This window comes from Borostomias antarcticus, assembly GCF_949987555.1.
Source record: "Borostomias antarcticus genome assembly, chromosome: 17".
Classification (NCBI taxonomy): domain Eukaryota; kingdom Metazoa; phylum Chordata; class Actinopteri; order Stomiiformes; family Stomiidae; genus Borostomias; species Borostomias antarcticus.
In genome coordinates, this window is record NC_140250.1 from 24,782,487 (window position 1) to 24,808,349 (window position 25,863).

Genomic DNA, 25,863 nt, shown 5'->3' on the forward strand with positions numbered 1-25,863 from the left:
ATCCCTCATAGTGACGGCGGTCTGGGAGGCTGAGAGACAGCGCTGCTCACTACAGGGCCACACTGCCCCCTGCTGGAGGGAAGAGATACCCCCAGAGACATGGCAACCGCTGTAAAAGTGATATCATACTGACCCCTTGCTGTTGAGAGAATCATCCAGTTTGTAGGTAAGAACAACACAAGCACAGAAATCGCAATATTCTATGTGATGGTTTCAAGGCCCCGGTTTGATCTTATGCTGGATCAAAGACAGTAGCCTATGGAAGATGTCAGTTGTCCCCCCAAGGTGTAGGTTTAGTTACAGAGATAACAGAGATGGATGATATTATGTTAGAGGTGAGTGAGAGGTTTGAGATTGGGTATAAATGTTTTCTCTGAGGCCGACTGTTGTCCAAGATTGTAAGGGCGTTATGGGTGGTTCAAACCTTTTTAACTGATGTAGGCCTGTTACACTTCTCACATATCAGCGAAAATAGGCTACTGACACACACACTGACACATTCTACAGTAGGCTACTGTTATGTGTTTGTTGGCTGTGACATATTTGAGCCCAGTGACAGAACATTAGAATGTTCTTTAGGTCTACATTGTAAAGAAAATAGTTCGACTTCGTCTTAGGAGGCTTTAGGCATTCAAGAGCTGATCGAACTTGCATAGGCTAATGCTAGCCTAGAGAAAGATATGCATATATTGACTGTATATGTCTCAAATTATAGGGCTCAGACTGCCCTATCTTGTCCTTGCACCTTGTTCATTATTATATTATGAGCCAACAGACCTGAGCAAATTCATAGTAGGCTATGTGAAAAGCATACCCGGCAACCTCGTTGATTCTGATTCTGAAAAGTGGCATCGACTAGACGTTCGATGTTTTCCGCTCAGTGTCGGAAAAACCTTCGGCCGATTCCGTCATCATTCGGCTCATTCCGCACACCCATCGGCCGTTCTCGATGGAGTCGCTGATATGATTTTCGTCCCCCTCGTTCTCTGTGTTGTTGTTCTCGGTGACGCGACGGAGGTGTAGCCTGACGCGGTCTCTTACGTGTCGGTCTGAATAAAAGTGGAGCTCCGAGTGCCCGGGAGTGACGAAGGGAGTCCGTATCGGTAAGAGGAAACGGGTGTCCGGGGGGAGATAGCCTAGGCGCGCTCCGAATAAGCTAAAGTCTGGTCGGGTTCGGCCGGGAGGAAACAAAGAGATCATGGCGCCGGGCTTATTGCAGGCAGTCATGGAGGGATATAGGGAGGGAGGCTGCGGCTGTTTGGGAGACGGAGAGGGGAACACACTGGCAGCCAGGGGAGGGACGATGCTGTTTAGACAGCGTATTTTGAGATGCGACTGTACACGCAATAGCGCATGTGATCGAATTATGTCCTGAAAGTGTCCGTGCGCCTTTTGCGCGCCCTTTTGCGCACTGTACTTCTTGCGCACTTCGCTGTATCTGTAGGTAACTGCAGGGGTACCAAATCCCAACATTTTGCTCAGACATGACACACCCCATGTTACTGTTTCTTCAACGATGTTTTTCTGCAAACGAGCATAGACCTACATCAATGAACTGCCATCCCAAAGAAATGATGCACCAGGCACTCCTAAAACATTACGATTGCATTTCGTATATACTATTATATGAGTCAGGCCGTGCAGAAATATCCCCTTCGTTTCACACGTCTCTGTCTCCTTCACGAGATCTGTACATTTATTTGTATGTAGCAATTATCCTTCCTCGAAAAGAAAATGTTTTTAAGAGGGGCGTCACCCGCTCCATGCGCCTGTTTCGCTCTGTATCTGTCTCGTGTCACGGTCTGAGCTCATCATAGCTGAGAGACTTTTGAAAAATAGAGGGCGAAATCAGTAAGACCAATCACACCGCGGGTGCAGTTACGCGCCTTGTGAGCTCACTACTGTCGCTGCTGCATAATCTGGAGTTTGAAGATGTGAGGGGGCCCGGGGCAGCTCGAGCCCGCTCTTTTTCACAGTCGCTGAAAATTATAAAGTTTCTTAAATATCCTGATTAAATGGAAAGCATATTTAGCCTATTATTCAAAAGTAAACGGTTTAGTTTGGTCCACAGTCGACCCAGACACTTTGAATAGCCTAGTCTTTATTGGAGCTTTTGTCAATGTTCCTATTCTGTGCTCTCTTTGCTTGGAAGAGAAAGCCGTTGGCGGACAGTCGCCAGGGTTTTTACACAGCTCCCTGGCTGTCTGGTTCTCTCTTCAGGCAGTGGCAGGTTTTTACAGAGTTCCCTGGCTGTCTGGTCCTCTCCTCAGACGGTGACAACGTCTTTCCAGTGGCTGCTGGCTCATAAGTGCCGCCAGACTGGAGCTGAGGGAGCAGAGCAGCCAAAAGTCAGGGAGAAAACTCCTACATGCCATGGACGTGGACTCTGCGCATGCTCACTCAGTGGGCAGAGCACCAGCAGCAGCGATATGACTCACATGTTTCAGCATGCCTGTTGTGGGATTCGTTCTCCCCCGTGGGACACACTTCATTTTAAACAGCTACGTCTATGAAAAGCTAGCTCTTCATTGACGGTATTTATACTAGGGGGAGTGAGTTGAACCAACAACTTGCTACCGACTCAGGTACTCATTTCATTCAGTTAAGCCCTTTCCTTATCAAACTAGACAAAGTCTGGTCCCGGTTTAAAGTTAATCAAGTCCAGGACCGTGATAAGGAAAAGGTGATCTTCACTTGGGTGCAGTAGTAATGTCATCGCCTGGCAACAATCAGGCTGAATTGTCATTTCGTTTCCCGTTCATTTCGGCTCCCATTGCAGCCATTTTCCGAGAGGGGCGTTGTCGAAGGAGTCCTCAACGATTAGTTCATCCCCTAACCAATCAACATTGTGCAGTTAAATTCCATCATCGCATTCAGTGCGCTGATTGGCCTGGTTGGAATTCCAACCGAGAAATCACTGGACGAGAGCCCTTCCAGACCCCAAATCGCATTTTGAAAATTCATATTCCAGGGCTGGAGCCAGGCTGGGTAATGTCTAGTGTGTACTCCAGGGCGAGGCTCAGCCAGCCCTGTACTGTGTGTTCTGGCTGAGTTGAGGCTGTACAGCTGACTCTCATGCCAAGTTTCCTAATCGGTGGAAAAGCAGCTTTGTTTGCGTTTCTGAGGTTGTGAGAGGAGCTCCTAGGAGAGAAGACACCAGGCTGGTGCTGAACACGCTGGCCTGCTGAACACAGCACGCACTGGCCTGCTGAACACAGCACGTACTGGCCTGCTGAACACAGCACACACTGGCCTGCTGAACACAATACGCACTGGCCTGCTGAACACAATACGCACTGGCCTGCTGAACACAATACGCACTGGCCTGCTGAACACAATACGCGCTGGCCTGCTGAACACAATACGCACTGGCCTGCTGAACACAGCATGCGCTGGCCTGCTGAACACATGTTGGCTGGCTGCAGGGACCAACCTGACACATTCCTCTACCAGAGGAATGACCTCTCCAGTGTGTGTCTATGTGGTGTGTGTGTGTCTGTGTGAGTTGGTGTGCATGTGTGAGTGAATGAGTAAGCAAGCATGTGTTTGTGCGTGTATGTGTGTGTGTGTGAGTTGGCGTGTGTGTGAGAGTGAGTGAGTAAGCAAGCATGTGTTTGTGTGCGTGTGTGTGTGTGAGTAAGTAAGCAAGCATGTGTTTGTGCGTGCGTGTGTGTGTGTGCTAGCTCTCCCACCCCACAATTTTACAGAAATAGGTTTCTTCCACACGCCTGTCCAATACTGGTCGCTAAGGAATTCCACACATCCTGTATCTCTCTGTCGAGAGCCAACAACCCTGGGTGGGAACACACGGCCTCGTCTGCTCTAACGGTTGTCTTGAGGTTGTGAGAGAATTCCCCAGGAATGTCCCCCGGGAATGTCCCCCAGGAATGTCCCCCGGGCCCTGGTCTGTCCAACACTCGCGCCGTGGTGCTTCCAAAAGGCCTGGAAACCTGAGTAGTTCTGGCTAGAGAGCGGACTTGAGTTCACGGATCCGATCGGCTTTCGCTTCACCTCTCACTCACTCGTAGCTACGGTCGTACGGCCGCTCCGCTCGATTGGCTGAACCGTTTCCCTGGAACATCTGAAGGCACGACAGGCCAGATCACATGTTTCCATTCACGTGTACCGGGACTTGCGACCAGCACGATGAATCAAACTAACTGGGTCAGCTATAAACAGTGAAACTCAAGGTGTATGTACGTCTATTAACGTTGTAAGTCTATTTATACAGTTGGGGAATGAGGCAGCTGTAGTCACGGTTATATATACTCCAGCGTCCATTCAGTTACTGTCATATGAACAGCTGGCATAATCAGGATGCTCTCTGCTGCTCGTCCTGTCCTAGTTGTCCTCTGTCCTAGTTGTCACCGTCGGTGACAGGAGGCACTACGTGCTTCACGGCTGATTCGTCGACAGGTAGAGTCATGGAATTGTCCCCTCTCCCCAGCTAAGCCAATGACGATGGAGTCAGCAGTGGAGGGTCAGCAGGGGGTGGAGTCTGCTGTGTCGGAGTCGGAGAACCATCAGATGGCCCAGGCCCAGATGGCCACCCTGGCCCAGGTAGTACCACTCTACACTCTGGAATAAGGCGGCCGTATGGAACTGTTGCTAACAACAGAAGAACTCTGAGAAAAAAAAAGGTTCAGTGTAGAACCCTTTTCGGGTCAGTGAGGTCAGGGCCGGCTTTAGACCTTTTGGGGCCTAGGAACATTTTTCTGTGAAGGGCCCCCTTTTGAAATAAACTGAGACTGAGGCGCCATCATGCCGTCGTTGTGTAACGTTAGGCCGTTACTTTAGGCTATCATCAGCAGCAATGACGCACTTGAGTGCATCTATTGCTGGAGGGGGGGGGGGGGGGCTTCTAGAAATCTGGGTTTTATGATCATTGGTATGTACTGTGTCCAATGCGAACGTTAACATTTTTTATAGTTAAAAACAAAAAAAAAGTTTTACGAGGCCGGAGTCCCTAGGCATTTTCCTACACCGCCTATACGAGACACTGGCCCTGAGTAAGGTTCTATACAGAACCCTTTTCAGGTCAGGAAGAACCCCTAGGGTTCCAAACAGCTACCCTGTACGCCAGCTGCCCTATATAGAATACACAGCCATTTCTAGGATGGCCTGGCTGGTTGCCTGCTACTGTAGCAGAGAGAGAGAGAGAGAGAGGGTACATGTGTGGGAATGTGCTGACTCGTCTCCCCCGAGTCCAGCTTTACGACTCACTGAGCTCTGAGATGAGGGAGGGATGGCCATCAGCTTGACCCCTGGGGGTGGTGGGGGGGGGGGGGGGGGTTGTTACCCTGGGGGGTTGTCGCCAGGAATAGTAGAGCATGGAAACAGCATGACAAATACAGACACTCCAGCCATCAAACGCCTACTGTAGATACACAATGTCATGTTTACTAAGCTGTTCATAAGAAAATGTGGATTCGATGACCAATTCACCAAAACACAGATGCCAAATGTATGCATGTACTGCAGTAGGTAACATTGTAACAGCAGCGTACAGCTGTGGTCCAGTAATCTGACCGGGCTAACGGGCGGAGATGTTTGTCTCCCTGGCCAGCAGGATTACTTGTCTGCCTTGCAGGTCTCCATGGCAGCAGGCCACGTCCAATCCGGCGGCAACACAGTGACTCTGGTGCAGCTGCCCAACGGCCAGACGGTCCAGGTGCACGGGGTCATCCAGGCCGCCCAGCCCTCCGTCATCCAGTCGCCGCAGGTGCAGACCGTCCAGGTGAGCGTCCGGCGGAGAACTGACTGCTCTAGCTCAACGGTGGTCACGCTGCCACAACCGCCAACAGGATGGATGGATGGGGTCGGAGCGGGTGCTTTTTTTGACCGCGGTGTGTGTGTGTGTGTGTTCCAGATCTCCACCATTGCGGAGAGCGAGGATTCCCAGGAGTCAGTCGACAGCGTAACCGATTGTCAGAAACGCAGAGAGATTCTATCACGACGCCCCTCGTACAGGTACAGAGCTGTGTGTGTGTGTGTGTGTGTGTGTGTGTGTGTGTGTGTGTGTGTGGCAGCGCCCTGGTGGTCAGCAGATGTCACCACGACCTCTGACCCTTACAGGAAGATCCTGAACGACCTGTCGTCGGACGCCCCTGGGGTGGCCAGGATCGAGGAGGAGAAATCCGAGGAGGATTCCGCGCCCGCCATCACCACAGTTACCGTGCCAACGCCCATCTACCAGACCAGCAGCGGCCAATACAGTATGTGACCTTTGACCCCACTCACTTGCATAAGAGTGTACAGTGGCAGTCTGTGTCCACAGACTTGCTCTAACCACTGGGCTACTCATTCTTTCCTTCAAAATACACATCAGACAAGCTCTCTCCCCTCAATGTAAAAACAGATCATAAGTTTCTATTGGGCGGTAGCCCAGTGGTTAGAGCATCCAACTAGTGACGAAAGGTCAATGGGTCAAGATGGGCCCAGGCCACTTGACGAGTAACTTCCCATAAATCGTTGCCTACCGTTGTGCCCTTGAGCAATCCACTTAAACCCAACACGACTCACAATTGTAAACGCTTTCGATGAACGCGTCTGCTAAATCAAACGAATCGCCTCTCTTTTCCTCCCGCCAGTCGCCATCACCCAGGGCGGGGCCATCCAGCTGGCCAATAACGGCACAGATGGCATGCAGGGGCTCCAGACGCTGACCATGACCAACGCGGGGGGCGCCCAGCCCGGCACCACCATCCTCCAGTACGCCCAGACCAGCGACGGACAGCAGATCCTGGTGCCCAGCAACCAGGTGGTGGTGCAAGGTGAGACTGCAGACCGTGGTTTAGTAGTTGGTAGTAATTACACGGTAGTTACATTGTAGTAACGCAGTAATTACACAAACGACTGGTATGAAACTAAGCAGTGATTGGGTCGCCTCGCGCGCGGCTACCATGCGCAGTTAGACTGTGAGCTGGAGGCGGAGTTAGACCTGGACCAACAGCGATGTGTCTGACCCCGCAGCGGCGTCCGGAGACGTGCAGGCCTATCAGATCCGCGCCGCCCCCACCAACACTATCACCCAGGGGGTGGTGATGGCGTCCTCCCCTGCCCTGCCCGTCCAGGGGGGCACAGTGGAGGTCACCCGCAAGAGGGAGGTCCGCCTCATGAAGAACAGGTAGGGACATTAAGAAACCCCTTCTGTTCTGGTCTGGTCTGGTCTGGTCTGGTCTGGTCTGGTCTGGTCTGGTCTGGTCTGGTCTGGTCTGGTCTGGACTGGTCTGGTCTGGTCTGGTCTGGTCTGGTCTGGTCTGGTCTGGTCTGGTCTGGTCTGGTCTGGTCTGGTCTGGTCATGCTATGCTATGCTATGCTATGCTATGCTATGCTATGCTATGCTATGCTATGCTATGCTATGCTATGCTATGCTATGCTATGTTATCTAATGTTATCTTACGGTCTGGTCTGGTCTATTCCATTCTGTTCTGCCTGTTCTGTTCTATTGTGTTCTATTTTAATCTAATCATTAGTCTTATGTTCTTGTGGTCTGTGTTCCAGAGAGGCAGCGCGAGAGTGCCGCAGGAAGAAGAAGGAGTACGTCAAGTGTCTGGAGAACCGCGTGGCCGTTCTAGAGAACCAGAACAAGACCCTCATCGAGGAACTCAAAGCACTTAAAGACCTGTACTGCCATAAGTCTGAGTAGAACCCCGTCAACCGCCAAACTCCCACCCTGCCGTCATCTGCCAGCCTGTACAGAACTGGGCACGGGGACACACCTTTCATAAATGTATTTTTTAATTACTATAAACTGCCTATCATGGATATAAGGCTCCGTACGAGAGCCGCAATACCAGGCCGACGCCCTTTACTCTAAAGAGTCGATCATGTCTTTCGAAGAGGAATGTAGTCACAAGAAAGACTTTGTTCACTTCTCCTCGTGAAACATTTCTCAGTGGGACGGCGTGCGTCGTTTCGAACCCGAGGCGATTCGGAGCTCTTGTCCTCCCTGGCCTGCGAGTGGATGGTGGTTGTCAGCTGGTGCGCCGGCTCTGGAGGAAGTCCTAGCCTCTAGCACCTTGGTACTGAAGAGGGGATGTTTGTGTGATTTTGCTGCACAGCATGTTATGCCCCTGGAGCTTGAGTGATCTTTGCCATCAACAAAATAGAAGGTCAACTCTGGCTCTTCGGTTTTAAGTGTCTTCAGTTTTTTTTTGTCAGAGTCAGACATTTTTTCTCAACGTCAGATGTTCTACAATACCAATTATTTGTGTGTAAGGGAATAGTTTGTGTTCAGATTATGACAGGATAAAATAAGTACCGTATTGGATTACTGTACATACAGTATATTGATTTGTTTCCTGTTCATATTACTACATGGAACCTATAGCATGTGTAGATCTTGATATCTCTTGATTTCCTATGAAAATTATTATGCATATGACACCAGTATATTTTTGAATTTGTTTTATATACTGCAAGGCAATACATGTAATAATAAAAATAAACACGTTTATTATTATTTACGTTTACCAGGCCTTGGCACAAAGTTGGCAGCTATTTGAAATGTTTTTAAAAGGCCTCTGTTAAAATGCTGTTTTAATCATGCTCTCCAATAATCTTTCAGTTCTATTAAGAAATAAGAATGTATCCCCTTTTGAAACAGGCAGACACACAGCAGTCTGTTGAGAGCTGTTACTATCCACATGATATACCAGTTCAATTACTGCCTGGTGTGGTTCCGTTGCGTTGTAAATGTCTGAGAAATAGACTTGCCTTCTCTGCTGTCACTAGAGAGCCCTACAGTTGCAGTACAAGCCTCCGTAGATGGAAATAGGTTTATTGACGTGTTCCATATTACTGAGGCCTTGTGGGAAATTCTGTTGCAACATTTCCCCTGCAGCAAAATCAGAAACACTGCCATGAAACTGGCATTTCTGTTCAACATGAAATATAATGGTCCTCTGTAGTAAATGCATTTGTTTTGACATGTCTGTTAAAAAAGCAGGTTACTCCTGGGTGGCTTTTTTTTTTCTAATGCCGAGTCATAAACTTCTCAAACTTACACATTGATATGACTTTATTCCCCCAAAAAATCAAAATGTATGTGTTTTTTTGTGTGTTGAGAGGTCCGTCTAATATGTTAATTTACTCTGCAGGTTTGATTTCTTTTAACCGCATTAAAGAGGTGTTGAGAATGCACAGCATCCATGTATGTGAATGGTGTGAAAACCAACGGAAGGAGATTGGGTTCGGAGAGGTCGTACACAGGTCAAACTAACATCAGTAAGCAGGGTTGGCTGTGGTTCGGTCTGTTCTGCTGTGGTGGCAAGCAGGGCCCTGGGATCAGCGACCTCCCCAACCCTGCTCTTGCATTTCACACAGGCCTTCTGACAAGTCATTTGTGCAGCTGAATTCGAGCATGACAAATTGCAGAGGTAATCTCTTTGCGGAGCCGTTTGGGGGTAGATTATGCATTCTTGCTGAGAGGATGCAATTTAACACAGTGCACCTTAAGCCTCGCCAACTCCTGGAAAACCAATTATTCTCTGACAGATGAACTCACAAATCTGAACAGAGCCAATGTCAGTGGCATTAACAACCGTACCCTTTCCCCACGGCCGGGGATTAATAAAGTGCTTTTCTACCTAACAACACACTATGTAATATCTACTCATGAATGAATAAACCGCTGTCACTTTGACAGAGTTTGGAACGCTTAGAGGTTGGCTGTAGGCCATTTCTGTTGAACTGTTACTCCTTTAAACTTTGATAGGGAAAAGTTTGATTCATGAGACCTAATCTCAAGGGATTTGGGTTATATACCATTGTGGGGTAACTGTACACATCCTTGCTTTACTTCTTGCATGATACAAATGTTCTAATTATTTTGTTAGAGCAGATGTCATAGCTGAAAAAAAAACAATAACCTTTTTGTAATCTTTTGTGAACTGTTTGTATATCACCAGTTTTTGTATATTGCCAGTTATTGTCTTTATACCATTTACTGTACATTATGGTACTCCGATTTGGGATATACGTTTAAAATGACGTGACAGTGTGCTGTGTGTTTATATATAATGTATACCATTGTTTGAGGCGGAATTACAGCACTGCTCTCTCTACTTGGTTGTGTTTGGAAAGCGCTCTAATAACATACTGTACCACTCTTTTATAAGCACCTATGCTACAATAAATTCATCTCCAAGTTGTACATGTGAGGCCGCTTAATTAATAGATGATTTCATGGACAGGGACACTGCTCAGGAACTATGGCCTGGTGAATCTGCACCGAGTCGAAAGCTTAAAGCTTTACATAGATGAAACTCTTGGGGTCATGGAGTTCATTGGAACACCTGGACATAAATCACATTAGCAGACCTGCCGATCAAGCTTTTGAAAGAGGATCCATTGACAATGGAAGGTAATCAATACGGTTGATCCCAGATGATATTTCACACCAGTTGCATCAATCAGAGCACTAGGACACAATTCAGCACAGCTCCGGCTGATACAGGAGTCCTCTTGACACTGAAAGATGCATTTGATAAAACCACGAGAACTGTGTTATTCTCTCTCAAAGTCAATACATTGTTGTAGCTCTGCCTTTGTTGTCCAATGTGGGGATATGGGTTTATCTCGCCAGTGGTACCAATTGTCGTTTAGAATGAGTGATGTGAATCAGAAAAAAAGTTATTCGGTTAACTGTCTAAATGAAAGGGTTGACGTCTCTGAAAATAATTTAAGGCGGGGCTCAACTGAGGTTTTCGTCCAATGAAACAAATGATTAAGCAAGGGGCTGGTCTTTCAGAGGCGGGATGAAGAGATTGTCGTGAACATTGACGAATAGCAACATTAAAAAGTTGCACTGTCTGTGTATTCATTGGTCAGAATGTGTTTCTACTGACAAGCAATTAACCCAATAGCGACTTCATATATTTTCTTTGTTTTGATTACACACCCAATAGTAATGAATGGAACTCCGGGATGGGCAGGTCTGAGAGTGCCAGGTAGTAGCGGCGGGGTCGGAACAGATGGCGGTGGTGGCGGGGAGCGGACCGCACATTTGGAGGAGTGGCGGGGTTAACGAAGGGTCTTGAGTTGGAGTCGAAGATGAACTTCGAGAAGACTCAACCCGACTGGCTAAGCAGAAATGATTTGATGGCCCTGGACTTTGATGTGTTGACCAAGAAGGCAGCTACGGTTGTCCGAGGCTCTTGAGGCCTCGGGGTTGAGTGGGTGTGTGATCCCGACGGGTCGACCAGGGACCGGGGAATCCTCTTCGGACTGTTGGAATCCTTGGGACGTGCGGTCGGGGGACCCGGTGCTGGAACTGTTCACGGGGTCTAGCGTTTTATTTTTTGTTTTAACAGCCGCCAGTATCAAATAAATCGATGGACACTGGGTAACAAAGTTCAAAGGACCGGCTAAGGTTAGCTTAGCATACAGACATTGTAAATTACCTTGCAGCATTGGCTAGCAGTAGTGCTAGCTAGTTGCAGCTGCTAGCGAGCTAGTGCTCCAGCTCAACTGTGCATTGCCAAGGAATGTTGAATGTATTAGCAACCACTTGGGTTGTGCGGCTTTAAACGGCGTCTTCTCTCGCTGCGGCTTCCACAGACGAGCCGTTTCTCCGTGACCACACTAGGCGAGCACACCCTCAAACGGGCAGGAATGTACTGTCTAGGAATTGGTGGTCAACAGCGATTAACTTGCATGGATAGTTAAGGGTGTTTGTCTTAGCAAAAAGACTCAAATCAGAGACTCGTACTTGGCAAATGGTTGTGTTGTAGCTAAGCAAGCGTTGTTTTTTATTGAAGGATTTTTGCACTACTCCGGACGTTAAGGTATTTGTGAGGATAACCCTTGTTTGTGATGGGGAACACACTATCATGCTGCGCCTCTCCGGCGGGGAGTCCAAAGTTACCGAGGACACAGGAGCGCCTGGAAGACTACCAGATCAGCACGGACGTGAGTGACGACACCGGCCCGTACCTGCAACACATCAGCGACAGAGAGGTGCCCGATGGTAGGTATGATAGACTACAGATTCTGTAAGAATGTAAGGTTACGCCTCCAAACAGGGCGTTTTGGCTTAAAAACACCTCCGGGAGATCAGATATCCCTCTGCCCCTCTCATCCTACCTGATTGCCCTTGTCCCTTCTACCTGTCTACCTAGTCCTCCCATGTTTCAGCAACAGTCCAGATGAGGCTGTGAAAGTCCGACCCCAGCATGGGTTGGATGTCAGGGGTTTACAGCTTTTTAACTGCTGTTGATTTAGAGCCTGGGGCTCAGCCCCCCCCCCCCCCTGAGTAAACCAGACCCAAACCTTTAAGATGCGCTCCATGGCCCATAGCCCTCTCTCTGTGCTCCTAGACGAGACCCAGGCCACACCACACTGTGGGCTAGGTGTTTGACCCTGCCCCGCCCCTCAGTGGCCCTCATCCCCCGCGATGACACTGATAAGGACATTCCTAAGAACTGGGCAGGGCTGCCCCCCCCCCCCCACACACACACACACAGCTCCCCAAGCTGTGCCCTGACAGAAGTGTGTGGGGGGGGGGTGGGGCTGGTTAGTGGAATGGCTGTGAGAGCCCCGAGAATCTCCCAGCTATTTCTGGCATCCTGGGGATGTGAATACTATAGAACAGCTGCATCTCTATCTCTCTCTCCCCCGCCTCTCATCTCTCAGTCCAATTTAAAGGGGCTTTGTTGATGTGGGAAACATATGTTTACGTTGCCAGAGAAAACAACAACAAAACCAAAAGAAAAGGAGCGAGGAACGGCCCCGAGGAGCAGCTGCTGGAAGGCTGACCCTGGGTCAGAGCTAGACGTCCAAGTCAGTGTCCCCTCATACAGGCGGCTTCTCACCACGCAGGTCCAGGACCAGCTGGGAGACGGGCAGCATAGTCCTCTATGTCGTCGAATTCGAAACCTACCTTTGCCCTGCCGAAATCACTAACCGGCCACCAACTGGACTCCGCCTCCGTCAGGCAGTGCGTGGGTGTATGCAGACTGGCAGAGACTCTGTGGGGGGGAGCTCACCTCCGCACCTGGTGGGCGGGGGGGGGGGGGGGGGGGGTTGTCTAGCTGCTGCTAGGATGCTGAACTCTTCCAGTAGGGGGGGGGGGGGGGGGGGGCTGTCCTGTCTCTGGGGTGTGGAGAGCTGTGCCAGCCTGGCTGGCACCCCACAATGGCACTGCCCGGGCGCTCTGTGGCAGCTGTTACACTGCAGCAGATAGAAATGCCATGATGGGCAGCCACAGATGCCCCCCCCCCCTCCTCCTCCCCAGGGAGAGAGGGAGTGATTGATGGAGGGAGGCTGGTGGAAGAGAGAGAGGAGTGGGTATTTTATCCTTGATTGTGTCTTATCTACCCATCTGTTTTTCTGTGTGTAGCTATCGGAGCATGTGTGGGCGGAGCCTCCTCTTGGCTTAAGAGTTGATGCTGTGAGTGAGTGAGTACAGTGTTCCCTGGCATGACATGGCATAGCTGGCTCCTCATGTCCCGCCCACCTGGTCGTCAGCATGCCAGTGTGGGCGGGGCATAGGGAGCGTGGGCGTTCTGTTTTCCAATGAGACTCGCAAACAAAGACCTCATTGTCACCCCACCCCCACTTACCAGGAAGCCCAACCCGCCCTCTTCCTGTTTCAGAATAGGAGGCGCTCTTGCTCATCAGAGAGACATCTCCATGGGTTACCATGGTGATATAACCCAGATATTAGAAGGCTTAAATCTTCCCGAAGGTTTAAATCTATCACTGACTCTACATTGTGTAGCAGAGGTGGTTCGGAACAGCTCTCATGTGATGATGAGTAGCCTTGCATGCTGTTTAAACATCCTCAATAGCGCCCCCTGTCTGATGTCTGGGAGCGGTGGACGTCTGAATGAGGGATCAGTTGAGGGGTCAGATGAAGGGTCAGCAGCTGAGGAGAAGAAGCTGGAGGCCTTGGTCTGTAAAACATGGTCTGCCACTAGCCTTACTAAGTGTGTGCGTGTGTGTGTGCGTGTGCGTGTGTGTGTTTCAGAGCTGGCACTGGAGTCCAACCCGTCAGACAACGCCCAGGCCAGCACCATCTTCCTCAGCAAGTCTCAGACAGACGGTGAGTAATCACACCATTACACCTGGTTGAGCTAATTCAACACACACACTGAGTAATGCTACCTCCAGTGTGTGTGTGTGTGTGACATGGCCTGTCTTGTGTGTTTCAGTGAGAGACAAGAGGAAAAGCAACCACATCAACCACGTCAGCCATGTGAGTGTCTGAATGGACAGACTGGTCTCTGGGGGCTTCAGGGACACCTGTCCCTGTCACCGGCCCTTAAGACGAGACACTGCTCTTGGCTGAGGGTGTCAGTGGTCACCGACACGACAGCTGTAGGCTGACGACCAGGCTGTTAGGAACACATACACAGCTGGACCTCCTAGTTATTATTCTAATATCTCTCCTCCTCTCCCTCCATCTCTCTCTCCCTGCCTCTCTCTGCCTCCCTCTCCCTGTCTCTATCTCTCCCTGTTTCTCTCTCTCCCTCCCTCTCTCTCTCCCTCCCTCTCTTTCCCTCTCTCTATCTCTCCCTCTCTCTCTCCCTCCCTCCCTCCCTCTATCTCCCTGCTTCTCTCTCTCCCTATCTCTCCCTGTCTCTCCCTTTCTCCCTCCCTCTCTCTCCCTCTCTCTCCCTCTCTCCCTCCCTCCCTCCCTCCCTCCCTCCCTCCCTCCCTCTCTCTCTCCCTCCCTCTCTCTCCATCCCTCTCCCTCCATGGTCAGGTCTCCCCTGGTCCTCTGTGTAAGAAGTACAGCTCCTGCTCCACCATCTTCATAGACGACAGCACTGTCAGCCAACCTAACCTGAAAAGCACAATAAAATGGTGAGTATAGTTGTACCTACGGCCCTCTACACACACACACACACACACACACACACACACACACACACACACACACACACTCACACACACACACTCCACAGAATGTCAGCCTAGTCTACCCGTACAACTTGGAAGTGCTGTCTTATCTGTAAAGCAGTAATGCTGAAATGAAGTTGTATTTAGAAATGTCCCCCCCTCTCGCTCCCTCCCTCCTCCTGCAGTGTCACACTAGCAATATACTACCACATTAAAAACAGGTACGTGGAACTCTTGCCTTTTTTCAATATCTCCTTCTATCGCCACATGAAGGATTGTTTGTTCGGGGTACCAGTGCATGCCAGACGAGGGGGGTTAGCCTGGCTACTGGCCTCCGTGTAGAAGAAGGGGTGTGTTGGGATCGTCTGCGTGGGTCGCTGTGGGGGTTTCTGACTCTGCTCCGTCTCTTCCAGGGACTCGGACAGGTCGCTGGACATCTTCGATGAGAAGATGCACCCCTTATCGGTGAGTGGAACAGCTCCGTAGGGATGGGCTGAGCTATGGCGGTCCTACCCGATTCATCACTCTGCTGTGAGATCCTGTAGTCCCTCTTATAGCAGGACAGATATTCCATATTGGATTTGAACTATAGACCCCATAATGCTCTGGGGTGTACAGGAAGTGGATAGGCTTGGTACAGGTTGTCATGTAGCCACGGATAACAGCAGCCTACATATACGTTCACATCACAACCCAGTTCTGCAGCACATATACTATCAGCCAGGGTCTCAATCAATACCTGGCCTGAAGCCAAGCAGCCAGCTAGACTCCAAGGCCAGTCAGTCAGTAAGCCAGTCTGCAGAAGCTTGCTGTTTTAAATGTGCTGTTTCTAGAAGATGTCTCTGCAGAAGCTCAATGTTTTAAATGTGCTGTTTCTAGAAGATGTCTTTGTAGAAGCTTGATGTTTTAAAGGTGCTGTTTCTAGAAGATGTCTCTGCAGAAGCTCAATGTTTTAAATGTGCTGTTTCTAGAAGATGTCTTTGTAGAAGCTTGATGTTTTAAAGGTGCTGTTTCTAGAAGATGTCTTTGTAGAAGCTCGATGTTTTAAAGGTGCTGTTTCTAGAAGATGTCTTTGTAGAAGCTTGCTGTTTTAAAGGTGCTGTTTCTAGAAGATGTCTTTGTAGAAGCTTGATGTTTTAAAGGTGCTGTTTCTAGAAGATGTCTTTGTAGAAGCTCGATGTTTTAAAGGTGCTGTTTCTAGAAGATGTCTTTGTAGAAGCTTGATGTTTTAAAGGTGCTGTTCCTAGAAGATGTCTCTGCAGAAGCTCAATGTTTTAAAGGTGCTGTTTCTAGAAGATGTCTCTGCAGAAGCTCAATGTTTTAACGGCGTGTTTCTCCCGGTAGAGAGAGCAGATTCCTGACGACTACTCGCGGACGGACCCCGAACACAAACTCATCTACCGATTCGTCCGGACGCTGTTCAGCGCCGCACAGCTCACCGCCGAGTGTGCCATCGTCACGTTGGTGAGTCATAGACGGTCACAGAATGTTTTTATGATATGAACCATCTCTGTGGGAATTCCTTAAGAGTGCAGTGTCTTCCAGAGAGTGTTTCGGTGAACACTGTCAAAGGCCTTCTTGAAGTCTTAATCTACAAAGTTGACGTAGAGGGGTGCGATCCATTCTAAGCACTGCTCTAGGATGTTTCGCAGTGCGATGATCTGGCCCAAAGATCCTCTTCCCTCCCTGAAGCTTGCTGGCTCCTGTCTAAGCCTGGTGTCAGTGGCCGTCTCCACCCTGTGGAGAAGGACTGCAGAACACCTCGCTTGGAATAGATAGAAGGGCGATTCCTCGCCAGTCGTCGCGGTTCTTGGCGTCGTCTGTCTGGGAGATTTTGACCATAAGTCATTTGGATGGTGTCGCGTTCCACATGTTTAAGAAGACGTTCGTCAGAACTTGTGTTGATGTGCGAATGTCGGCCTTCAGCGTGTGCATGGAGAGGGTCTGTGCCACACGCTTGACCCCCTTTAGGGACTTTGCTCAGCAAAGTCAGGGGGGCAGGTGTGGCTTTCCAGGATATCGTCTGTTGTTGTGGTGGTGGTTGTTGTGGTGGTGGTTGTTGTTGTTGTTGTTGTTTTTGTCTGATTGTTCTGGCTCAGGGAAGTGTTGGACCCATGTGGCTGCTCGCTCGCTCGCTCTCTGTATTTATTTAGTCTGCAGTCAGAGCAACAACAGCCGATGTCGACACTCTCAATGTAGCAGTCAGAGCAGATGTTTCTAAGAGCGGCCACCAGAGGGCGGCACAGTCACACAAATCTGAGGACAGTGCATCGCCAGGCTAGTGATCTGAACCAGTCCTCTGTGTGGAGTGGACCCTGACCCCTATCCAGGTTTATTATCCTAGTATCTGTCTGACCTCTGACCCAGGTGTACCTGGAGCGCTTGCTGACCTACGCTGAGATGGACATCTGTCCGGCCAACTGGAAGCGCATCGTCCTGGGCGCCATCCTGCTGGCCTCCAAGGTGTGGGACGACCAGGCGGTGTGGAACGTCGACTACTGCCAGATCCTCAAGGACATCACCGTGGAGGACATGTAGGTGGACACTGGAGACACACGCGCGCGCGCACACACACACACACACACACACACACACACACACACACACACAGGATATGGAGGCACCGTTTGTTTTGTTGCGTGGTGTTAGATCCATATCATCTCATCTCTTATCCCCTCCTCAGCTCTCCTCTCTTCTCGGCTCTCCTCCCTCCCTCTTCTGCTCCTCTCTTCTCCTCTCTCCTCCTCTCTTCTTCTCTCTTCTCCTCTCTCCTCCTCTCTCCTCCTCTCTTCTTCTCCTCTCCTCTCCTCTTTCTGTCAGCGGCTGGAATGGCTGGCTGTCTATGTTATACGACGGGCTGAGACAAGTGGGCTTTGGTGTGTGTGTGTGTGTGTGTGTTTGTCTGCGTGTGTGTGTTTGTCTGCATGTGTGCGTGTGTTTGTGTTTGGTCTGTGTTTGTGTGTGTGTGTGTGTGTGTGTGTCTGTCTGCGTGCGTGCGTGCGTGTGTGTGATCCGTGTTACTCTCTCCACGCAGCCCTCTCTGTCTCATGTCTATTTTCATCCATCTATTGAAGTGCTCTTTGTGAGCTGGGTCTGGCGTTGGGGGGGCAGGGGATGTTGAGGGGGGGGGGGGGGGGGCTCTCGTCACTCCCACATAATAGCCCCAGCTCTCGCCTGCTCCATTAGTTGCCCTGGGAGACCAGACCCCCCCCCCCCCCCACCACCCACAACCCATCCTTGAGCCCCCCCCCCCCTCCCTCTCACGTCTCCTCTCCTACAAAACCTCCTGGATGCTGTCTCCGTGGTGACAACGGGCTGGGAGGAGGAGGATGAGGAGGAGGATGAGGATGGAGAGGGGCTGAGAGGAGGAGGAGGAGGAGGGTGAGGGGCTGGGAGGAGGAGGAGGATGGAGAGGGGCTGAGAGGAGGATGAGGATGGAGAGGGGCTGAGAGGAGGAGGAGGAGGAGGAGGGTGAGGGGCTGGGAGGAGGAGGAGGATGGAGAGGGGCTGAGAGGAGGAGGATGGAGAGGGGCTGAGAGGAGGATGAGGATGGAGAGGGGCTGGGGGGAGGAGGAGGAGGATGAGGAGGGGCTGAGAGGAGGATGAGGATGGAGAGGGGCTGGGGGGAGGAGGAGGAGGGTGAGGGGCTGGGAGGAGGAGGAGGAGGGTGAGGGGCTGGGGGGAGGAGGAGGAGGGTGAGGGGCTGGGAGGAGGAGGAGGATGGAGAGGGGCTGGGGGGAGGAGGAGGAGGATGAGGAGGGGCTGGGGGGAGGAGGAGGAGGGTGAGGGGCTGGGAGGAGGAGGATGAGGATGGAGAGGGGCTGGGGGGAGGAGGAGCAGGTGAGGGGCTGGGAGGAGGAGGAGGAGGGTGAGGGGCTGGGAGGAGGAGGATGAGGATGGAGAGGGGCTGGGGGGAGGAGGGGGAGGGGCTGGGAGGAGGAGGAGGATGGAGAGGGGCTGGGGGGAGGAGGAGGAGGAGGAGGGTGAGGGGCTGAGAGGAGGAGGAGGATGGGGAGGAGTTATCAGTGATCTGGAGAGCAGTGATATTCCCACAGGTGCTCGCTGCTCTGTGTGTGTGTGTGTGTGTGTGTGTGTGTGTGTGTGTGTGTGTGTTTGTGCGCGTGAGCGTGTGTGTGCGTGTGTGTGTGTGTGTGTGTGTGTGTGTGTGTGTGTGTGTGCGCGCGCGCGTGAGCGTGTGCGCGTGTGCGTGCGCGTGTGAGAGAGAGAGAGAGAGCCAGCATGGCCCCTGTGATGGTAAGTGGTCGTCCTGTTCTTCCCTGGGGACGGTAGGAGGGGTTTTCCTCGTTGGTCTCTTCATTAGACTCAACCCTGTCAGGCTGGGCTGCACGCTCAGACTGGGAACCACATTCAAGTCTCTCTTCTCTTAACCCTCTGTCCCCTCCCTCTCTCCCTCTCTGTCCCTCTCTCTCTCTCTCTCCCTCCCTCCCTCTCTCCCTCCCTCAGGAACGAGATGGAGAGACAGTTCCTGGAGCTGCTCCAGTTCAACATCAACGTCCCGGCCAGCGTCTACGCCAAGTACTACTTCGACCTGCGCTCGCTGGCCGACGCCAACAACCTGAGCTTCCCCCTGGAGCCACTGAGCAACGAGCGCGCCCAGAAACTAGAGGTGTGTGTGTGTGTGTGTGCGTGTGTGTGTGTGTGCGCGCGTGTGCGTGTGTGTGGGAGGGGGGGGCGGGGCCTTGGGTAGCAGAGAAACACTGGTAGAACATACATGTGAAGTTAAGCCAGCGTAGTGCTGTTCTAGGGATGATGGTGATTGTGTGGGCGTGTCCCCGTGTCTCCAGGCCATCTCCCGACTGTGTGAGGACAAGTACAAGGACCTCAGCCGGGCCTCCATGAGAAGGTCCTTCAGCGCTGACAACCTGGTGGGCATTCGACGCTCCAACGCCGTGCTCTCATAGGCCCGCCCGACAACCTCTGACCTCTGCAGCCCAACCAATCAGCATCCAAACCTGGAGACCTGACTCTCATAACCCCCCCCGGACCAGTATGTGCTGAAGCCAGATGATGAGCTCTAGTCACACTAGCACGTTCTGATCTATGAACCTGACTACCATGACCCTCCTCTCCAAACCTTCCTGTTAGTGGGCAGCAAGCCTACCTCCTCACCCCCCCAGCCTCAACCCCAACCCAGCCTCAACCCCAACCCAGCCTCAACCCCAACCCAGCCTCAACCCCAACCCAGCCTCAACCCCAACCTCAACCTTAGACCCAGACCCATGTCCCAGACCCATGTCCCAGACCCATGCCTCACCCTTAGACCTAGCCCCAAACCCAGACCCATGCCCCAACCTCAACCTTAGACCCAGACCCACGTCCCAGACCCACGCCCCAGACCCACGCCCCAGACCCACGTCCCAGAACCAGGACCCAGCCCCCACCTCAGAGCAGAGGAACTAAAACTACATAGAAAAATACGTTTTTTTGTTTATTTTTGTGTTTTTTTGCTTACTATGTAGGCTAATAGCTGTGAAATTTGTCTGTTTTTAAATTGAAATCATTTGCATATGGAGTATTTTAAATAAACACTAATCATGTAACAAAAAAGTGTTGTTGTAAATTGACAAATGAAAATGCTCAACCAGTCAGAGAGAAGAAAAAAGCATTTTCATAAATATCTAGAAGAATCTTTATGTAAAATCTCTGCCATGGATTTGACATTTAATGTTCACCAGGAATTACATAAATACACACAGTTGCAGTCCAGACTCATGTTCAGAATGTCTCAAACCAGATTTACAAACGAGTAGAACACACACTCTACAAGAACACTATATGTCGACGTCAACGGGTCAATAAATTAAATATAAAAGCTCTCTGGACCAATTTATACATCCTTCAAGAAGGGTCTGTGGTTCAGAAAAATTGGATTAGAACAGTACTGGTAAGACCACAGTGAAGAGGAGAGGTTATAGTTTTAAGTCCCTAATCTCTCTACCTCTACATATCTCTATGAATGGACTGTTGACATTACATCCCTATGTTCTGGAAATCTTCACAGACGTTTTTCCCTTTTCATAAACCAGCGACATCACAACATTATATGGAATGAATCAAATGTGTCTCGTGTGTTAATGTTTGTGAAATGTCTAAGGAATTAGAGAAAACGGGTACATTTTACGGTAATATTTCTTCTGTTTGACTCCAGCGCTGCAGATATGAAAGTCTTAGGCTGGGACGGTGAGAACAGTTCAAGCGTCCACCACCAGGGGGAGTAAAAGCACAGTGGCACAGATCAGGCTACTATGAGTCACTAGAAGTAACCAGGTGCGCTCGGGCCAGCAACTCTTCAGTCCTGAGACACTGGGCGTGTCTCAGCGGCATACAAATATATCCATACACACCACACATAACACACACAACACAACTGTGCTATTGTTGGGGAATAGGAAAGAAGAGATAGTTGAGTTTTCCCTTACTGTACTGGAGACCTAGTCCTCGTTTCCAGCTAAACCTTAGCTGATGGCGCGGCATCGGGGACTGGCTCGAACCATACATGATCTTCTATAGCACATATAAACACACACACACACACAGGAATAAATACAGTTTATCTCCACAGAGGCCCAGACAGGCAGGAAGTACAGTCCCTGACAGGAAGTCACTGTAGCTCTTCTATCAAAGTATCAGGTGTATCTCAGAGTTCCCCATCGGATCTCAGCACCCTGTGGTCTCTCCCGCTCATATTCTGTCAGTGAAACATGAGTCAGAGTGTGTTCTGAGATGAGCGTTTGCTGAGGCAGGTAGGTTGATCGGCGTTCCTCCCAGCGACAGCCTTCTGGCTGAGCTCTCTCCAGGGTCTCTTCCTCTTTCCTACAGGGAGTGTGTGTGTGTGTGTGTGTGTGTGTGCGTTCGATCGCCCTCGTCCATCCGTCATGTCTGGGTGAGACCGAGACTCACTCAGAAGATGGCGTGGGGGGGCGGACCCACCCACCCACGCCGACTCTCGGGACATCCCTCCGGGGGGGCGGATCATATGTGCGAGGGCGGGGCCGGTTTGTGGTAGGAGCCCGGCGGGAGCGCGACGCCGGCGTGGTGGGCGGTCAGCGCGGTGGCGACCTCGCCGTACACGGAGGAGGAGGAGGGGGGCACGCCGGCGGCAGCCGCCGTCTTGTGCGCCCAGCAGGGGCAGCAGCGGGCCGCGAATCGCCGCCACGACTCCAGCGTCTTCCCCGACCAGATCCACACGCCCGAGGTGATGCCCACCACCAGGCACATGAAGTACTTGAGCATGAACACGGCGTAGTCCGGCCCCAGGCGCTGGCGCTCCGCCGGGCAGGCGCACGCCAGGGCGTGCTCCCAACCCGGCCGGTAGTGCTGCTCGTACACCAGGCACGCCACCACGATGGTCGCCGGCACCGTGTACAGAACCGTGAACAGGCCGATCCGGATCATCAGCCGCTCCAGCTTGTCCGTCTTGGTCCCGCCCTGCTTGATGATGCTACGGATTCGAAACAACGACACGAAGCCGGCGAGGAGGAAGAGCGAGCCGGTGAAGAGGTAGACCACAAGCGGCGCCAGAACCAGCCCGCGCAGGCTCTCCAGGCTCTGGTTGCCCACGTAGCAGATGCCCGCCACGGGGTCGCCGTCCACGGCGCTGAGCGCCAGCACCACCACGGTCTTGACGCTGGGGACGAGCCAGGCGGCCAGGTGGAAGTACTGCGAGTAGCCGGCGATGGCCTCACTGCCCCACTTCATCCCCGCCGCCAGGAACCAGGTGAGCGAGAGCACCACCCACCAGATGGACGACGCCATGCCGAAGAAGTAGACCAGCAGGAAGACCAGGGTGCAGAGGGCGGGGCCCGTTGTGTCGTACAGGATGTGCTGCTGTTCCACGCCGCCACCCCCGCCGCACGCCACCCTCTCGTGGCCCGCCACCAGCCGGATGATGTAGCCCAGCGAGACGAAGAGGTAGCAGGCGGCGAGGAAGATGATGGGCCTCTCGGGGTATTTGAAGCGCTCCATGTCGATGAGGAAGGTGGCGACGGTGGTGAGCGTGGAGAAGAAGCAGAGCACCGACCAGAGCCCCACCCAGAAGGCGGTGAAGGCGTGCTCCTCCTGGGAGAAGTAGGGCTGGTGGCAGGGCAGGGCGCAGTTGGGCAGCGGCCCGGTGGCCACGCGGTCGCGGAGAGGGTGAGCCTCCCGCCGGACGGGCACCAGGGGCTCGCGGCAGCGGCACTCGCGGTCGCACTCCTGCGGGGAGGCGGATTTGGGGGGCGGCGGGCGCCGGGGACGATGGCCGCCGCCGCCGCCGCTCTTGGGGGTGGGCTTGGGGAAGGCCGGGGAGGCGGTGGTGGTCTCGCTGCTGTTGGGGTCCATGCACAGGGTCTCCTCGCCCAGCAGGGGGAGCTGCTCGCAGCCCATCCGCTCCGGCCACTCGAAGCCGTACTGGCTCATCAGCGGGGAGCAGCCGCGCTTGGCGCGCTCGCACACAGACCGGCAGGGGGGCAGCGGCTTCTTGTAGTCCGCCAGGCAGATGGGGGTGTACATGCTGCACAGGAAGAACAGCAGGTCCGGAGAGCAGCGGATCCGGACCAGGGGCCAGAACTGGTGCACCTCCAGGCCCACCTCCTCCTGGGTGTCGTGGTTGAACTGGTTGGGCATGTAGGTGAAGTTGTAGCCGATGCCCTTGCACATGGGCACCGTGATGGGCTCGCACGCGATGTCCTTGGAGGCGCCGCGCGCGAGCCCTGGCAGCTGGACGAGCAGCAGCGCGAGCAGCCAACTCAGCGGGGGCTTCGCCGCGGTCGCCATGCGTGAGTGCAGGTAGAAAAATGACAGGAATTGTGTGGACTTCTGAGTATTTTCTCAGCTCGGACCTTCCTCTTAATTTATGACTGCATCTCGGAAATATCAAATCCCAAAAGGAGAGGTTAATGGCTCCAGCAGCATGTCCACAGTCCCGTTCTATAAATCACAGGCAAGTTCCATTCCAGACCGCGAGCACCTTACCAATGAAGCATGACTATAAAATGCAGAGGTCCCGAGGAATAACAGGGCTTCAGTTTGGTTGTAAATGAGTAGACGGGACACTGTGTGAAGGTCTCCAAAGCTCCCAGCCGACTTTCTAAAGGGGTTGAAGAGTAAATCATTCACCAACTTTACTGTTTATTGAGTTGAAAGTTAATTTCCTTCCTCTGCATCTCGGTCACGAGCCAATACATTTAACGACTGTAACATTTTACTGGTCACAATTGCCTATTCCAACAGTTATTCCGCGTGACAGGTGATGTCGCTTGTATTTCGGGGTTGATGAGAAAGTAAAAAAAAGGTGTATCTAAACTAATAAGACAAGAAAACTATAAGGGGATAATAGTTCGATACAGAGGTCCCACCAATGCGTCAATAGTTTCAGTTAGAAACCCATGCAGGTGGAATAATCAGAAGTAGAATCCACTTGCTGTATCTCTTCTCTGGTAGTATGAACTGGCAGCGTCGTGGAGCTTAAAACAGGTCAACCTCCGCGTCCTCTTCTCTCTCCAAAGTTTGGGGGACGCGTTGCGTTCTTGCACGGCGTAATGTGTCACTTGGATACCGCCGGGCCGATTCCAAAACCGAACTTCATACACTTGTTTCTGGAACTTGCCCGCCGTAGGTATCAGTAGGTATCGCTGAGCCGTGCACACATCTCACCGCTCACCAGCCCAAATAATTCCCTCTCCTGCCAAAGCGGAACAGACCCCTCCTGCTACGCGGCGCACAGCACGCCCCCCTCTTCCGCCGCCCAGCCCCAGCGCGCTCATAACCAGGTCTGTTTGGACACGCCCACCTCAGCCCACTCGCACTCCAGCGCCACGCCCCCTGCGCCTTCCCAGCCAATCCGGGCTCGAGATGTGGGCTGCGGTATCGACCATATAGTTTATGGATTACCTCGGTGTACCGGATGTTCAGGAACAGGTGGTGTTTTGAGAAATAGCGTAGCACCTGCACTTCTCAGGCAAGTTAACAAGTGTTTCACTGAAATATTGAAATATTAAAAATATAGTATACAGTATTGGACATTTAAAAAATGTATACATAAAAAGTCATAAGGATGTCAGGACTTGAGAGAACCTCTGACCTTCAGCAGGACTGGAATACTTTAGTGTCATACAGGAAGACAATACATGGATGCAGAGGTCATGAGAAACAGAGTGGAAGGGTCGGAGAGGGAAGGAGTTTACATACGGAGGGGTGGGGAGTGTCCTGTCAGCGGACAATGAGGATGCACATACACTGAACATTTTTAACATTGGACTTTGTGTACATATGTGCTTTTGCGCTGTGTGTCGCGCGGTGTGTGTGTGTGTGTGTGCGCGGCAGTGTTGTGCTGTCTCTGAGCCTCATGAGAGTGTGGTCTGATGGTTCCTGCCTTAGTCAGTCAGCCACACCTGCAAATGACTAACAACATCACATCTTGCTATTTAGTAGGACTCTCAGGTAGAGTTCCTCACAAGGACAACAGCGGATAAAAGGTCTTAACAATGGTTTGAAATAACATGATAGGAGCAGATGAATGACGTCCCCTCAGCGAGACCCTCACGAACAGCTCGCCCTCTGAATGGCTGCTGATTATCTGTGCTAGATTCTGGCACGCTGACAACTCGTATGCTTTCGCAATCAGTGCACGCAAAGGTAGGGAGGTAGGGTAAACATGAGACAGGCTTTGTGTGTGTGTTGACCCAGCACACAGGATCGGGCCTAGACATGTATGACAATGGACCTAACACGTACTGTAAAGCACACACACACACACACACACACACACACACACACTGCAGTGTGTTTTGACTCCTAGCCTGTTTCTGTCGACCGATGCCTCTCAGGTCAGAGAACATCCACCTAGGACATGATAATATTTACTCTGATTGTCCCAACGGTCAGTATACATTGTGTGTGTGTGTGTGTGTGTGTGTGGGGGGGGGGGGGTTGTAGATGTGTGTGTATGTTTACAGTTGGATAAGCTCATAAAAGCAGCTATGGTTTCTACCGGTCATCCACTGTGCAGTCAAACAA

The 25,863-nt window shown here is 51.7% G+C and overlaps 3 protein-coding genes across 6 annotated transcripts; 2 read left to right on the forward strand and 1 right to left on the reverse strand.

Annotated features, from left to right (window-relative positions):
• The first annotated feature begins 1,012 nt into the window (after positions 1–1,012).
• creb1b (cAMP responsive element binding protein 1b) lies at positions 1,013–8,852 on the forward strand. Of its 3 annotated transcripts, none has more exons than XM_084451800.1 (8): positions 1,013–1,103; positions 4,448–4,560; positions 5,570–5,737; positions 5,870–5,970; positions 6,076–6,215; positions 6,591–6,773; positions 6,973–7,126; positions 7,504–8,852. In XM_084451800.1, the coding sequence occupies exons 2-8, from the start codon at positions 4,456–4,458 to the stop codon at positions 7,646–7,648; spliced, it is 996 nt and encodes a 331-aa protein (XP_084307926.1). In that variant the 5' UTR covers positions 1,013–1,103; positions 4,448–4,455; the 3' UTR covers positions 7,649–8,852. The 3 variants fall into 3 exon arrangements, with proteins under 3 accessions (XP_084307926.1, XP_084307927.1, XP_084307925.1); XM_084451801.1 differs by having other exon boundaries at positions 5,591–5,737; XM_084451799.1 differs by having other exon boundaries at positions 5,591–5,970.
• Positions 8,853–11,005: 2,153 nt separating this feature from the next.
• Positions 11,006–20,280, forward strand: ccnyl1 (cyclin Y-like 1). Of its 2 annotated transcripts, XM_084451802.1 has the most exons (10): positions 11,006–11,971; positions 13,973–14,047; positions 14,157–14,200; positions 14,711–14,811; positions 15,033–15,068; positions 15,261–15,312; positions 16,192–16,311; positions 17,215–17,381; positions 19,312–19,474; positions 19,653–20,280. In XM_084451802.1, exons 1-10 carry the CDS (start codon positions 11,818–11,820, stop codon positions 19,767–19,769), a joined length of 1,029 nt encoding a protein of 342 aa, XP_084307928.1. In that variant the 5' UTR covers positions 11,006–11,817; the 3' UTR covers positions 19,770–20,280. The 2 variants fall into 2 exon arrangements, with proteins under 2 accessions (XP_084307928.1, XP_084307929.1); XM_084451803.1 differs by lacking the exon at positions 15,033–15,068.
• Positions 20,281–20,518: 238 nt separating this feature from the next.
• Positions 20,519–24,489, reverse strand: fzd5 (frizzled class receptor 5). Its single transcript, XM_084451798.1, has one exon. The coding sequence runs from the start codon at positions 23,620–23,622 to the stop codon at positions 21,841–21,843; it is 1,782 nt and encodes a 593-aa protein (XP_084307924.1). The 5' UTR covers positions 23,623–24,489; the 3' UTR covers positions 20,519–21,840.
• Positions 24,490–25,863: the final 1,374 nt, after the last annotated feature.